The sequence below is a fragment of the Marmota marmota genome, unplaced genomic scaffold (assembly GCF_001458135.2).
Source record: "Marmota marmota marmota unplaced genomic scaffold, marMar, whole genome shotgun sequence".
Classification (NCBI taxonomy): Eukaryota; Metazoa; Chordata; class Mammalia; order Rodentia; family Sciuridae; genus Marmota; species Marmota marmota.
This window is the reverse complement of record NW_026000005.1, coordinates 17,361,917-17,378,474: the sequence shown is the minus strand read 5'-3', so window position 1 is coordinate 17,378,474 and position 16,558 is coordinate 17,361,917. Positions and strand designations below refer to the sequence as shown.

Sequence of the window (16,558 nt, the reverse complement as noted above, 5' to 3'; positions counted from 1 at the left end):
GATAAAAATGAAGTTTTGTGGTTAATTTTTTAAGGTTTAATGCACCGTTATAAGTTTAATATATTAATTTATAGGAATAAATGAGTTTGTGCCAACCATAGTTCTTTGTCCGACTTCACACCATCATAGCCTCCCCCCTCCTCAAATTTTCCTGCCTCTTCATCTGAAGTTGAGTTAAATTTCATTCTTTGATTGGGCTCTTGATTTTTCCCCCAGATCTTCCTGGCCTTTTTCATTCTATTTCTAACTATAGATGTTTCCATTTGAAATCTCCATCATAACCCTTCTCACCTTCCCAGGTAACATTTAAAACATGTAATGGTAATCTTATAAAAGGCATTGCTTATCTTTTATTTTAATTTATATAACAAATACTTATGGAGCACCTGTAACTACAAAACACTGCAAAACAAAGATGAATAAGACCCAACCTCTGCTCTCAGAAGACTTGCCAGTTGAATAGAGGAGAAAGGCATAGACACAAAGAGAATAAAGAAATGAAGGAAAAGCAGAAAAGAAAATGCCTTAGGTTTTTGGTAGTATGCATTTAAATGAAAACTAAACCAACTGTTTCAAAATCCTATCCTTTAATTGATAGGATTGAATCTAATTGTTAGTATTTGGCCCAGATAGGAGACAACAATACCAAGATACAGTGTTAGCAGATACTTAGTAAGTATATAAGCATAAGTACATAAGCAAATGCCCATGAACTCAGAAAGCTTCAGAAGAATTGTGCTATGAATTGGGCTTATGATCTGTATGAACACATTAGTCTTATAATGTTTTTCTTTATCAACATGGAACAAGTACACTTTTCTTTACCACACATAGAGTACTGCATGAGTTTTGCTTTTAAATTAATTTTCCCATAATGAAGATGTATTTGGTTACTTGTGGAGATTTTTAGAATAGTTTTTTTTTAGTTGTAGATGGACACATACCTTTATTTTATTTACTTATTTTTATGTGGTGCTGAGGATTGAACCAGTGCCTCACACATGCTAGGTAAGCGCTATACCACTGATCTACAACCCCAGCCCTTAGAATAGTTTTTAATTTTGCTCCAATTGGAAAGATCTTATTTCATGGCCTCTAAAGACCTTGCTATAAAAATTACAAGTTCTTCCCAACCGTGGCCTTTCAGAGAAAAACATAGCTCCTCGTTTTATAATGTCTAAAGTACATTAGTTATGTTTGAAGAAATCATGATGGTAATGTGCTCTAACCTATGGAGTGCTGTTTTAAGGGTTATTAAATAATTTATAATGGGTCTTTAGTTACTGGTCAACTTACTCAATCTTCTAATGGATTTCCTTCATAAAGCTAAGGGTTAATTGATATTCAGTGCAAATGGAGTTTACATCTTGTTCTGCCATCTCTTTTCAAACCTCAGATTAATGTCGCTGCTAAAAAAGGAATGAAATTTGTTGGATTCATATCACAGCATTATCCACCACCTAAATACTGTAATGGAACCAACTATGATGGAGATATAGAATCAATGCTGCATGTGAGACATAGTTCAGATGAAAACTGTAAAAGTTGGAATGAAGGAACATTAAGTGGGCAATCGTCTGAAAGTGGAATTGAAGAAGAACTTCATCATGAAAGTGGACAGTATCAAATGGAACAAAATGACAGCCCCAGCTCCTCTAAACTAAGAAAGGGAGAAGGTAATCCATGAGTAGTTTAAATTTAGAAAAATACATATTCGAGGTTTTATTAAAAAGAAATACAAGGCAAAGTAAAATTATAAAGAGTATAAAGACTAAATGAGCTAATATAAATTTTGTCATGATTTTAAAAAGATCATTACAGCCAGAGATAAGGCAGCACAGCATTTTAGACTGCAGTTCTTCCTAGCAAATGATACATATAATGAAACTGTGTTTAAGATTGATTTTCATATAGTCATACAAAACTCCCTTGTGAAATGGAGGGTTGTATGTGTGCCTGAAGAAGTAAGTCTATCAGGAAGCTGTATTTACTGTTGTCCTTATAAACAATGCATGAGAAATTTAGTTTGAGCCTTTCTCATTTCATGGATGATTTTCATCTTTGAAATTAATTGACTTTCTTTGGTCAGCAACTAACATATAACAATGGCCCATCATGATGAAACAATTATTATAACAATAGTACCCACAGCCTAGAATAACTTCAAACAATAGTTTTATTCTTCTTTGCCAAATAGCAAGTTTTCCCAAGAAATTGAGAATATTTTATTCCTTTATTTTGGACTTTTTAAAGTTTTGTGATGACTTTTCAGCATGCTTCTTAAAAGCATTATCAAAGAAAATCAAAGACTTTGTATACCTTTGAGTTAATAGCATGGACACTGAAGTCAGATACCTCAATTTCTTTATAAAAAAAAAGGTGGGGGGCGACTGGGGTTGTGGCTGAGTGGTATAGTACTCACCTAGCACACATGAGGCACTGGGTTCGATCCTCAGCACCACATAAAAGTAAAATAAACATATTGTGTCCACCTAAAACTAAAAAAAAAAAAAGTGAATATTTTTTTAAAAAGGAGGGGGATAATTGTAAAACCTCCCTCATTAGATTGTTTTAAGAAGTAAATAAGAACTATCTACAAAGTGCTTAGCCTTGTGCAGAGCACAGAATAAACTCTGTGGTAAAGCAACTACTCTTAGCTGATCTTCTGGTCATTGTTGGCATTGGAGGGGTGCATAGTGGAGCCATGGCCTTTCTGGGTTATGACGAGATACTGTCAACATCCTGTGCATAGCAAAGATACACTAGACCACATTAGCACAATCTCCTGAAGAAAGAATGGGCAACATTTCCCAACTCATCACCTCATTCAACCTCCAGAAACCTTCCCTTTTTTTCACATTTTCCTAACTAACAACCATTATTTTTCCTGCAGTGTGAAAATTAATGGAATGTAAGAGTGAATAAGAGTTGTCAGTGGTCAGAAAGCTATTCTCAATCTTCCACCCACTGCTACCTTTAAATTCCATGTTGGTTCCCACCCTGTTTGATCAGATCAAATGTCTATTTCTAGTTCTTCAAGTCCTGAGTCCAATATACTACTTAATTATCTTTAGAGTATGCTTTCTAAATATTTTTAAATTATGTACTTAATAACTTTCAATGGCAGAAGCTCTTGAGAGGAGATAGGGGGTTGAGGAAATATGCTAAAGACCTCTTGGAGTATATTATGAAATTCAAATACTTTTGTTGTAAAACAAGTTATGTTAAACCTCCTGAAACATAATCATGGGTGTGGGTCCCTAGCCCCAAATTAAGAATTTACCAATTTCTAGTAAAGCAGAAGATATGACCCAGCATTTCCATATCTAAGCATGTATTCTAGCCCCTCTCACACATGGTCCAAGGATATATGAAAAATGTTTGTTAAAAACAAAATATTGGAAATAATGTCCATCGAAAAGAGATTAGTCACAGACCTGTAATCCTAATGACTTTGGAGATTGAGGCAGGAGGATCACAAGTTTGAGTCCAGCCTCAGCAATTTAGTAAGGCCCTAAGCAACTTAGCAAGATCCTGTCTCAAAATAAAAAAATTAAAAGGACTAGGGATATAGCTTCATGATAAAGCACTTCTGGGTTTAATCTCCAGTACAAAAAAAAAAATGTTAACTGGAATACCATGAATCAGTTAAAATAAATGAATTAATTGATGTAACTATTTAGATTTCAAAGGCATAATGTTGAACCAAAAAAATCAATGTGCAGGGCTGAGAGTATAGCTCAGTAGTAGAGCACTTACCTAGTATGCACAAGGCCCTGGGATTGAACCAGCCACATACACACACACAAATCAGTTTGCAGATTGATATAGTACAGTATGGTACTATTTAAATAAAAAGAAATTAAGCTGCAAAACAATATCATATGAATATATAAGTGTATATTAAAAGAATGGAAGCTTTCATGAAAATAATAAACACCAAATTCATTATACTACATAGTAGCCTCAACTGTATGCATTTCTCATTTCTGTGAAAAAAGAGAGTGAAGCTAGTAAGGCATAATGTTAACATTTGATTAAATTCAGTAATGGGTTCTTTACTATTCTCTACACTTGTTTGTATGCTTGAAAAATATCTCATGTTAAAAAGAAACGATTTAAGACTCTTTGATGAATAAAATTTTAACTTTTATCTTTGCATCCTTCTGAATGTCTATCCCCAGATAACAAGTTGTATATAGTTTTCAATGTTTTTGATGATGATTCAGCATGCTGGACCTATCAGGAAGGAGTCCTATCAATGAAAGTAACAAGAAAAGGATCTATGATTAGTACACTTGATGCTGATTGGCTACAGTTAACTACATTTTATTATAAGCAAGGCTTGTCTTTAGTGGATTCTTTTGTATGCTGGGAAACACCTAAAGGTAAGTTTTATATTAATGATATACTTATATCTAAATAATTTGAACTTTTATCAAAATTGTTGAAAATATTTTTGCCTCTAAAGTTCTATGGCTTGCTGGGAGCGTAGGTGTGTGTCTGTAATCCCAGTGACTAGGGAGTCTGAGGGAGGAGGATTGCAAGTTCAAAACCAGCTTCAGCAATTTGCAAGGCCCTGAGCATTTTAGTGAAAACTTGTCTTGAAATAAAAAGGGCTGAGGAGGTAGCTCAGTGATTAAGCACCCCCAAGTTCAATCCCTGGTACAAAAAAAAAAAGTTCTATGGCTTATAGTACAGATTTTATTGTTAGGAAATAAATTCCACTCTTCCACTCATTACATAGCTGTGAAGTTTCAACTTAAAAGCTTAACCATCCTTGAGAACAAACTGACACCCACTGTAGAATTGTAATGTAATCTTTGCCATTGGTTTGCAACTGTCAAATAGACAAATCACTGTGGGACTGACTAGTGGAATTTTCCAAGCACAATGTAGTATGAAAGCCCAGTCATGAGGTTTATGATGGCATTAAACTGCTAGTAGTCAACATTTATTACATTATCCCAATTTTGGATACTACTACCATATGTAGTCAGTGTATACATACCTATTTTGTGTACAAAAGTAATCTTTGGTTCAGAAAGTGACCCTGTTCTTACTTCGGTTCCTCTTTGTCTTCTGTCTTTCTTTAATCTTTCTCAGTTATAAAGGAATACATAATTATTCATGTCTGTCATAAAAACAAACAACAAAAGCTTCTCAACAATGATTTTCTAGAGAAACTTTAAAATGATTAAGAGAGAAAAATTAGTGTTAAAAGAAAAATTTAAATTAAAAGAAATTATTGTTAAAAGGGAGAAAAAAGATAGTAAGGAGACTGAGAAAATGCATAAGGAATCATGAGGGTTATGAAAAGCAGTATGACTTAGGACCCTGTCTCAAAGACATTGGTGGAAAGAGTGAAAAGGTAAATGAGATCAATACAACTTAGTATTGTTAAACCAGCCCAGTAATAACTCAGTAAAATGCAATTGAAGACTTTGGATGAATACTAAAAACTATCAGGAGATCTTTTGAACTAGCACTGAGATTAAGGATGAAGCCCATTGCAGCACCTAGAATTATCACTCCTGGCATAGTGCTCAAAAAATATTTTAGTGGGCTGGGGATGTGGCTCAAGCGGTAGAGTGCTCACCTGGCATGCGCAGGGCACTGGGTTCGATCCTCAGCACCACATAAAAATAAAATAAAGATGTTGTGTCCACCGAAAACTAAAAATGAATATTTAAAAAAATATACTTTAGTGATTTTGGTTATCTGTCTGTTCTTCCACTTGGTCTTATATGGAAATAGCAAGTTTTAATGGGAAGAAAATGGACTTTAAAATCAGAAAGACCAGGACTTAAATCCTATGTCTTTTACTTATTTGCTGTGTGGGAAGTAGGTTGAATTCACAAAGCTTCAGTTTCCTAAAAGGAGTATAATAATAATCTTTATTGATGTGAATGTTAATAAGATACAATGTAGATAAACTAACTCCCGTGGTACCTAGACTTCAGTGAGAGTTCACTTTCTAAACTCTTTTTTTTTTCTTTTTTCCTGCCACTTGTTATATATGGTTTAATTCTTGTAGTAGAGATCATCTTTGTGGAGGTTAATTTTATGCTTTATAATATCTGTATCTATCCCTCTCTCTCTCCTCCTCTCCCTCTCTCCCACCACCACCACAAAGAGTCTAAGAGCTATTTCAAATTTTGGTTTGTGACTAACTGCCTAAGGAAAACCGAAAATACTCTTCACAGTCTCCCTCAGGCACCCCTGCCATGGGCCTTGCCTGATGAAAATAAAATTAGCCACAGCAGTTGCCAACCAGAGACTCTGTGGGGCTTTTGTTCTAAAAGTCTCAGAACTATTTAGAAAGCCCCCGGGGAGACTCTCCCCCCTCAGCAGCTCTGGAATGCCTCATTAGACATTTTACATTGCACACTATGCCAAGCCCCTACCAAGCCACCTCAGTCTGTGGGGTCTGGCCACTGGGTGTGTCATTCAGGACTTCCCTAGGAGTATGCAGGGAAGCTGCAGAGGGGAAATTGTGACCAATGTCTGTGTCGCTGTGAGAAGCAAGACAGAGGAAGCAGGGCTGAATTGGTTGCTTTGTTCTGGGATGTTTGATGCCTGACATCTAAAGCACATAGGAGACAATGTTATTTTGTTCTATCTTGTTTTTGTCCTCTTCCCAAATACTGTCAGAAATCAGCTCACCATGAGAAATGAAAGTACAAATCCAGACATTGCTCAGAAATTTAAATATATTACCTCACAAATCACACTGAATAAAATAGCTTTCCCTGGATATAGAAAGAGAGGGGGGAAAACTCTTTTTAAAAAGTTTTCTACTTTAGCAGGATTATGATGTAAAAGCTGTAAGAGCTGTGAAACTCCAGTGTGATGTCCTTTTATACTTACTATGAACAGCCTTTTCTTTTTTAAAAAACCCCTGGGACACAGAAAGACACACACACACACACACACACACACACCCCTGAAGTTCCTACTCTTCCCTAGCCTACCATATGCCCCCATCATTTCAGAGCATAGTCTTTCTCCACCTTAGTGTGCTACCTCTTAGGGATACATTTTGATTTTTTTGTGAACTCTTTTCAGACTTCTCTTGATGTTCATTTCAAAGTATCACACTGAGGAGCGAGATGAAGTAATAACATTGAAACGTATATTTCCTTATTTTACATGTATGTTTATGACAGGCCCTGTGCTAGGCACTGGGTTTACAATAATGAGTAAAATGGATGTCTGTGCTACACTCAGAAACTAGCATGCGGCATCAGACACTGGTTATGAAGGTATCAAAAATATATTTACCTAATTTAAAAATTAAGAAACAGGACTGTGGCAAGAGTACCAGACAAGAACCTACTTGAAGGGGTAGTCAGGAGGTCCTGTCCAAGAAGGTAGTAATTACCCTGAGATTAGGGTACTAGAAAGGAGCAGGCCCGTGAGAACCAGGAGAGGAGCATTCTAGGCAGCAGAAACACCTCCAAATGCACAAAGACCAGAGGGCAGGAAAGAGGAATCGGGGGAAGACCTATGTAGCTAGAGCAGGATAGGTAAGAGAAAAAATGGCTCTAGACAAAGTGGAAGAGGCAAGCAGCAGCCAGTCTATGCAGTCTTGTACTGTCAAAAAAGCAATAACAAGAGCTAATGTGTAAGATGTACTTAGTATACGCCTGCATTGTTCCAAATACTGAACATTGACCAACTCTTTTAATCCCCACAGCAACCCTGTGAGATAAGGTTGATTATTACTCTTTTACATGTGAGGAAATGGAGGCACACAGGTATTAAATAATGAGCACATTTTTACACAACTAGAAAGTAGTAGGGCCACGTAGGTGGAGTGTGTGCTCTTAACCATCAAGCCAGGATGTTTATTTCAATTCATTTGTTGAGTATTTGAAGAGGGAGTCATGATATGATTTGCATTTTTAAAGACAATTATTCAATCTCATTTCAGGAACTGGATCACCAAGGGCAAGAGTGGAAGTGGTAAGGTTGTTTAGAGGATATTAAAAATCTTTAGAGAGATGATGGTAGAGAGAGAGAAGTAGATAAGCTGAGATTTGTTTTGGAAACAAAATGGACATACTGGAACTGCAGAATGACAGCATATGTGCCTGCTCTCCACTTCAAAGATGGTCCTGGGCCCATCCCCTGGACAATTTAATAACACAAATGACACATGGACCAAAAATACTAAATGAAATATTATCTTTTCTTACATTTAGAGGAATGTCAATGTCATACCTAGCTAAAATGAGTATATAATATCGCACATCTAATAAACCATTCCTTGGTAATCCTCCAAGCTTGAATATTTCTAACCAAGGTATTCTCAGGATATGCATCCTTGTCCCAGGGGGTATTCACGTTCACAAATTTGCAAGATAAATCTCTTTATAGAGTATCAATATTACTTTAAGATGGGGGTAGAATGGAAGAGATTTTCTTTTTTAGATAAGATGAATATATTTGAACAGAGTGTGAAGCTTTGTTTTTTGGTTTTGGATGTTTTGGTTTGGTTTGTTTTTTTTGTTTGTTTGTTTTGTTTTAGGTACTAAGGATTGAACACCAGGGTGCTTTAGTACTCTGCTACATCCACAGAACTTTTTTTTTTTTTTTTTTTTTTTTTGAGACAGGATGTTTTGCCCAGACTGTCCTCAAATTTGTGATCCTCCTGCCCCCCAGCCTCATGAATGCAAAGTCTGAGTGCACTTTTAAGACATAACATTAGACTTTAAAAGGGATCATTTCAACTGTGCTTGGAGATCATCCTTCAAGGATACAATATCACTTTCATTTGCTAGTGGTAGTATTTGGCTAAAAATCTTTTTAATGTTGTTGAGAAACAATGAGTCAGGCCAGTGCTTTATAATCTTTTCATATCACATGCATGGAAAATGGTACTACTGTAAGGCACATGGGTATGAGTGGATGAAGCTGCTCTGGGCAGGAGGGGGCGCCCTGTATTTTGGCATACCTGTCACTTTGGTCTCAGACACTAGTGGGCCAAGGCACATTGGTTAGAAAGTTTGCTTTGGATTGTGTAATGTTAACAGGTGATTCCCCTGAGGAGACAGTTATTAGGTAATTGTTCAGAATTATCATCTCTCCGTGTCAGATCGAAGATTTAACACTGAACAATCAAAAGGTGAAGTCCTTATAGGTCCTTCCCTGCCACCATCCCTAGCTGCCATTTCTGGGAGAATGTCTTAAGAAATCTTCAGAACTCACTCCTGTGGAAGTGTCGGCCTTCAGTAGTTCTGAAGCCTGGTATAGATCCTAAGAGAGCTAGTTAGGGGCACTGGGGACCTTTAAAACAAGAAAGGACCTTTATTTTTAACTGACATGCAACATACACATAGTAAAGGGCATTGATCTTATGTGTACAGTGGAATAGACACAAAATATAGAACATTCCTGGCATCTCAGAGGGTCTTCCAATGACCCTTCCTTCTCAGTCCTTCTCCTCCCAGCTCAGAAATACACATCATTCTGGTTTATCATCATCATCAGTTGTGCCTGTTCTTGATCCTCACACAGTTGAATACTCTCTACAGAGTATATTCTTTTGAAACTAGCTTCTTTTATTCACCATAGTATCTCTGAAATTCATCCACGTAGTTGCATAACACTGAGTCTCTTTTGTAAATTTCCATTTAGTATTATGTTGTATTTCATTCTTTCTTTAAAACCTAAAAAGTACAGAAATACTATGAATCACAATATTGAGAGTCACAACACCTGTAATTTTCATATTACATAATCCCAACGGAAATAAATGTAGATTGTAATTATCCACATAATTATTGCAGTAAAAATTATTTTTAAAACTCATACCCCCATTCCAAAAAAGGACTTAGTGCATATAGCACTTTAAAAATTGTCTGGATTTGATTCTGCTAGTTACTTTGTTGTAATGGTAGATAAGTAAATTTAAAGGAGGTGGTACATATACTGTAAGCAGAGAACCAATTCCAACTAGTAAATTAACTGTTACTCTGTTCGGGCACAAATCTGAAAAATATAAATTCTTTGTGATATTCTACCCTAAATATGAGTGATGTTAAAAAAAAAAAAAGTAAGAATGTCTTACTTATCTAAAAGTTCAATAGCCTGTTAATGAAAATTAATACAGAAAATCATACTGAAATTACTTTTGCCCATATTATCTTTAAGCTTAAAATGTCATTTGAAAATATTGAAGTCCTTTATTATTTAGAGAACTGTCAACCAGGGAAACTTCGTTATGACATTGTGCTGCATAAAAACCATGTTTAACCCTCACATGACCATAGGAAAAATGTCTTCTATTGCAAAACAAGAGACAAAAGAAAGTCTACAAAGTTAGTTTGGTTTAGACCAGCTGGTTATTGTCAGCTATTCAAGAAAAAGTCAGAGAGGCCCTCCCCTAAAACTTCCTTCCCAGCAGGAATTCTTTTGACAATGACTTCTGTTTAGGGTCTTCCTGTCACTGTTTATTTTGGGGGCTTTGGGGTGTTCTTTTTTTAATGCATCACTGAGGTGAAGAATTGTTCTGTGTTTGTATTTCTTAAAGAATTTGCCTTGCACTGATTTTAATATCATACCTTCAATTTCAAGAATTAATGTTTATATTGTTTGTCATAGGGTATAACATAACATGTAGAGCAGAAACCAAAATTTGATTTCAAGCTAAAGATCATTTCCAGATGATTTTTAGGTTTATTTTCTACTCGCTTCTCATTGTATCACATTATTTAATCCTATTTCTGTTACCATAGTTTTAATGTGGATACTTTGATTTTAATTCAGTGAAGTACAAAATTGTCTTTGCCTTTAGGAGGAAAAGAAAATCTTCAAAAAGAATGTTTGATTCAGTCAAAATATGTTTTTAAGTGATATGTTTTTAACTGAAATGTTTTTCTCCCAGCTTCCTATAAGTATTACTTAAGGACTTAAACAATCTTTAGAATTTTTTAATATTTATAACTCTTCTTAATTGTATGCTTTTCCTCACAGGGGACCATTTGCCTAAATCTTTGGAAGGATTTTTTATCTATGAAGAAGAAGGCTCTGGGGTTCCAGGTTCTAACAGGAAAGGAAATGATGCCATTGTAGTAGAACAATGGACTGTCATTGAGGTGAGTTGCAGTCTCTAACATTTTACTCTTACCTTTATATTTATTTCACATGTTGGAGACCTTCATTGCTGAAACATGTAGAATCCTTAAACACAGATTTGACCATAGTTTGGAATTTCATCACAAATGCATAAAAAATGTCTTTCATACCCTTTACCCAATGTTGAAAGTAATGTTTTCTTCAATGCTAATTTTTGTAAGATAGCAAAATAAAATCTTTACATAAATAGCAGGAGGTTCCAAAAACTTGGAATTCTCACCCTAAACACAGTCTCCTGGCACTGAGATTCTCTTTACACAATGCCATGACAACTGGTTGAAAGCAAAAAAAAAAAAAATTCAGTCACTCAACTAAGCATTTTCTCTCCAAGCAACCAATGTGACTGACTTTTCTTAACTTTATGAATTGACTTTTGAAAGCAAAAATATCCGAAAGGTGTTCTCTTTCTTACCAGGCCAAATATGTACACACAGCATTGTCCTTCGTAATCAGAGATGACATTGCTGCTGATGTTATGCACTCTGAATTCAGATGTCACCGAATGGACTGCCCTTGAGGTGGACAGACTGAATTCAGGTATACTCTGTTATGTGTATATGGCCCTCGCTGATGGGCTCCTACAGTGACACTTGTGCCTTCCTAGCCTTACAAAGGTTAGAGAGACATAGCCCATTTTCAAAGTGACTAGAAATCCCACTGGGCGTGGGGGAGGTTTGAGGGGAAGAAGTGAAGTTTTCAGTTTTAAAAAACAAATTCCAAATGAATAAAAAGCAGCAAAAAAAAAAAAAAAGTACAGCCAATTCCTCCCTCCCTCACTACTCAGTCCTCATTCCAAACTTTCATCCTCATTCCCCTAAATATGCTTCATAAAGTACTTGCATCCAAATCCCCTAGAAGTTTTTTTTTACGTTTACTATCTTATTTTAATTTCTTAAATTTGTCCTAATTAGTCATACATGACAGTAGAATTCATTTTCACACATTGTATACAAATGGAGCACAACTTCTCATTCTTCTGGCTGTACATGGTACAGAGTCACATGGGTCATGTAATCCTACAAGTGTACAGGGTAATAATGTCTGTCTCAATCCACCATCCTTCCCACCTTGACACCTCCTCCCCTCCCCTCACTCCCCTTTTGCCAAATCCAAAGTTCCTTCATTCTTCCTTCATGCCCCAATATGGATCATTATCAGTTTATCAGAGAAAACATTTGGCCTTTGGTTTTTTGGATTTGGCTTATTTCACTTAGAATGATATTCCACAGCTCCATTCATTTACCTGTAAATGCCATAATTTCATTCTTCTTTAAGGCTAAGTTATATTCCATTGTGTATATAAAAATTTTTTTAAATGTAGATTATCAGTCCCCATGCTCTATCAAAACCAAAGGAAGGTCCAAACTCCCACTCTCCACTCCCAGCATTTTTTTTAATATTTATTTTTTAGTTTTCAGTGGACACAACATCTTTATTTTATTTTTATGTGGTGCTGAGGATCGAACCCAGCGCCCCGTGCATGCCAGGCAAGCACGCTACCGCTTGAGCCACATCCCCAGCCCCATTCCCAGCATTTTTAACTTGGTTCAATAGTTTGAAGACAGCAGTAGCAGAAAATGAACCCAGTAATCTGGCAGCCCCATGAAATTGTACATAATAGAGAATGAACTTCCTTTGTCATAATACCCATCAACCTTGTCAGATTTACTTGTGTAACTGTAATTTACTTATGTAACTGTCTTTGCCATTAGATTGTGAACTCTTATGCTTATTTATGCAGGGCTGTGAAATCAAAACAGATTATGGCCCTCTGCTACACACTCTGGCTGAATTTGGATGGCTCCTGACAAGCGTGTTGCCTACACCCATATTGAGACATGACAGGTAATGCAAAAGTATCCTTTTCTGCTCTCATTTAATTCTAAAATAAGTTTACAATTTGTTTAACAAATGCCTGCCTAAAACCTACAAAAATCAGCCAGGCACATGCCTAAAAACCCAGCAGCTCTGGAGGCTGCAACAGGAGGATCGCAAGTTCAAAGCCAGCTTCAGCAAGCAACTGACATGCTAAGCAATTCAGTGAGATCCTATCTCTAAATAAAATATAAAATAGGGCTGACCATGTGGCTCAGTGTTCAAGTGCCCCTGAGTTCAATCCCCAGTACAAAAAAAAAAAAAAAAACTCTACAAAAATCTTTTCAGCAAATTGCTAATCTGATATTATGGACCTTGGAGATTAACAAATTAAATCCCTTCATGTTACAGATGAACAGATTTCAGCACTACGTGTGCAAAATGCTCTCATCCCCAGCTCACAACCAGATTTAGGGCTGCAGTAGGGCCTAGAACAGGCGAGGGTAGAGAAGTATTTCTGCCTTCATCCTCCCCTCCACCAAAGTTGGTTAGTTTTCCCCTAAAGCATGGACTGACTTACTTGCTGTTTCCACTAAAATACCTACATTAAAACCAAAATGTGAAAACTTCACAGTTTTCCTTTTTCTTTTCTCCTTTTACTAACTTTGCTGGGAGGGAAAAATTGAACCACTGAACTTTAATTTTAATTTGTTTTTGAGAGACACCAATTAAATTTTCTGTATAAAATGGATTGCTAGCCCTTCAACCCAAAGATGTTCCCTCTGACGTCTTTGGCATCCAGAAAATGACTGATTGCCAAGACTGCTGTGACTGGGCTGGTAATTACTTACACAGGATAGCACAGTACCACTTAACCAAAGGGGCCTTCCCCATTTGCAGAGTTAAGCATGGTTCCACACATTCTGAGTGATAGTCAGGTGTGACTACGGGAAGCAGCTTCTCCTCGTTCTGTATCTCACTTATCCTTTTCACCTTCTCTGGTTTTCCCAGTGTAGCAACTTGGCCCTGCCACTACCTAGCATTCCCACAATCTGTAAAAACATTTGATTGACATATCTTTATTTAAAAACTCCACACCTTCAGAAGGAAGAGGGGTTAGGTAGGGATAGGATTTAAGAAGGATACAAAGTGAAGACACTGAAGTGTAAGAACAACAGCAGCAAAGAAAAAGAGAGAGAGAGAGAGAGAAGTGAAGGGATTAATCAGTTTTTCTTCTAGGCTATCTATTGTAACTATTCTCGAATTGAGTGACAACCCCCTGAAACATTATTTCCCAACTTTTTATATCTGTGACATACCTATCAAATCACAATACAACACTAATTCTTAAGATTTGGGCTTCAGGCCAGGCATGGAAGTATATGACTATAATCCTAGCAACTCCCAAGAGGAGGATTGCAAGTTTGGGGCCAGCCTAAGCAACTCAGCAAGACTCTGTTTCAAAATTTTAAAACAATTTTTTAAAAAAGGTTGGGGATGTAGTTCAGTAGTTAAACTCCCCTGGGAAGCATGAAGCTGCACTTGATTTGACCCCCTTGTGCCAAAATAGTTAAGGTCACAATCTGTACCAAGTTCTTGAGAGACCCACGGTGTTGAGATGGCAGTATATTGTTTCTAGATCAGAGGGAGGGAGGGAGGCTCCAGAACCTTACCACCATTTAAGTTTCCCCTGTACCCTAGATCCTCTAAGCCATTAAGGAGTCACAAAAGTGGATTTTCTATGCCTTCCCTGTGAAAGCTTATCTTCACTAGAATGGCAAAGGAGCTAGTTTCTTATTTAGTCTATGATTTTGAAACTGGGTAAAAAAGTTATGAAGTACTCAAACAATGGAAGAGTATGAAACTGAGAAAAAATAACGAATAGATCCATATATGCATTGTCATAGAATTCTTTCTATGATAACCACTGAGAATTTTTTGGTCTTTTAAGGACAACTTTTAGGATGATTTCAGAGCACAATCCCAATTTTTACAATTTATGTATTTTTAATATATCTAAGCAAAACTTTGAAAGGCTATATAGCAAATTCTAGTGAATGATTAGCTGTCAGGAAAAGGAATTGAGGATTTCTTTGTCTTTAAACTTTTTTTAATTTGGTTTTTATAATAAATATGCGTTTTTAAAATCAGAGTTAAAAAGCAAAAAGTCTATCAACTAACAAAAAGATGTGGAAGCTATACATGGTGTCTGGCTCTGAAGGTGCTTGTGAGAGGGTTAAGTTTACATTTAGTACAGGACATAGCCAAGAGCTTTCATTCTGGATGGAGAAGGTCAAACTTACATATTATATAATATAATCCAGTAACTAATCAAGGGCTAGATGAGGAACATTAGTCTATAGGTCCTATAGGAGTGTTAAAAAGAAGAGGATTATGGGCTGTCAAAGTGAAACAGGATCTTCAAATACTAAGGGGATTCAGGGGAGCATCACCATTTCGCAGATTCTTGCTTAGGAATCTGCCCTGGTGCGGAGAGAGGGAAGTAGAAAACTGTACTTGAACACCAATTGTCCTTATGCCAGAAGGCACACCACAACACACAGTGTCTACTCTTCCTTTGCAGGCCAGGGAACTTTGTGCATTGAACGTTTATTTTGTTCCTTTACATTTTGTGATTTGGGTCTTTCAAACGTGACTTCAACAAAGACAACATAAGATGAAGGTTAAGATTCACTGTTGTTATCTGGTAATGAGGATTGTTGGTGAAAACTGCTTATCCTCCGCCTTTTTATTCTTGTTCAAATGCTGTTCTTAGCTCCCTCAGTACACAGAAAGAAAGTAATCACTGAAAGTCCTGTCATCTTTAAATATAAAGAAAAATTACACATAGTTGATCTTGATCAAGTATGATAGAGCCTAAAGTTTTTTAGCTCTGAAACTAGAATGGTTAAGAGCCCAGACTTTGAAGCCAAGAAGATCTTGTTTAATTGTAGCTTTACTTTTTTAAAAAATATTTTTTTAGTTGTCAATGGACCTTTATTGATTGATTTATTGATTGATTGATTTGTGGTGCTGAGAATCGAACCCAGTGCCTCACACATGCTAGGCAAGCACTCTACCACTGAGCCACAACCCCAGCCACAGTAGCTTTACTTTTTACTAGTTGTATGACTTTGAGTGAGGTACCTAACCTCTTTTTATTTTTTAATTTTTTATTTGTTATTTTTATCTATATATGACAGTAGAATGTATTTTAATATATTATACATACATGGAATATAATTTCCCATTTTTGTGGTTGTACATAAAATGGCATTATACTGGTTATATATTCATATATGAACACAGGAAAGTAATGTTAGATTCATTCTACTGTCTTTTCTATTCCAACCCTCCCTCCCTTCCCTACATTCCCCTTTGTCTAATCCGAAGTACCTCTATTCTTCCCTACCAACCCCGCTTATTGTATCTTAGCATCCAAATATCAGAGAGAATATTCAGCCTTTGGTTTTTTGGATTGGTTCATTTTACTTAGCACAATAGACTCCAGTTCCGTCCATTTGACACCTAACCTCTTTAAGGCTTAGTTTCCTTACTGGAAAATTGTATAAGAATGTCACCTCTAGTGAATTAACATTTG

At 36.3% G+C, this 16,558-nt stretch overlaps 1 protein-coding gene across 2 annotated transcripts in view; it reads left to right on the top strand.

The window, feature by feature from the left end:
- Rftn2 (raftlin family member 2) overlaps positions 1-16,558 on the top strand; it is a 61,287-nt gene that overhangs the window by 22,839 nt on the left and 21,890 nt on the right. For both annotated transcript variants that reach the window (XM_015481194.2, XM_015481193.2), the window contains 4 exons: positions 1,397-1,676; positions 4,185-4,388; positions 10,981-11,102; positions 12,884-12,987. In XM_015481194.2, coding sequence (XP_015336680.1) covers positions 1,397-1,676; positions 4,185-4,388; positions 10,981-11,102; positions 12,884-12,987 — 710 coding nt within the window. The remainder of the gene's footprint in view (positions 1-1,396; positions 1,677-4,184; positions 4,389-10,980; positions 11,103-12,883; positions 12,988-16,558) is intronic.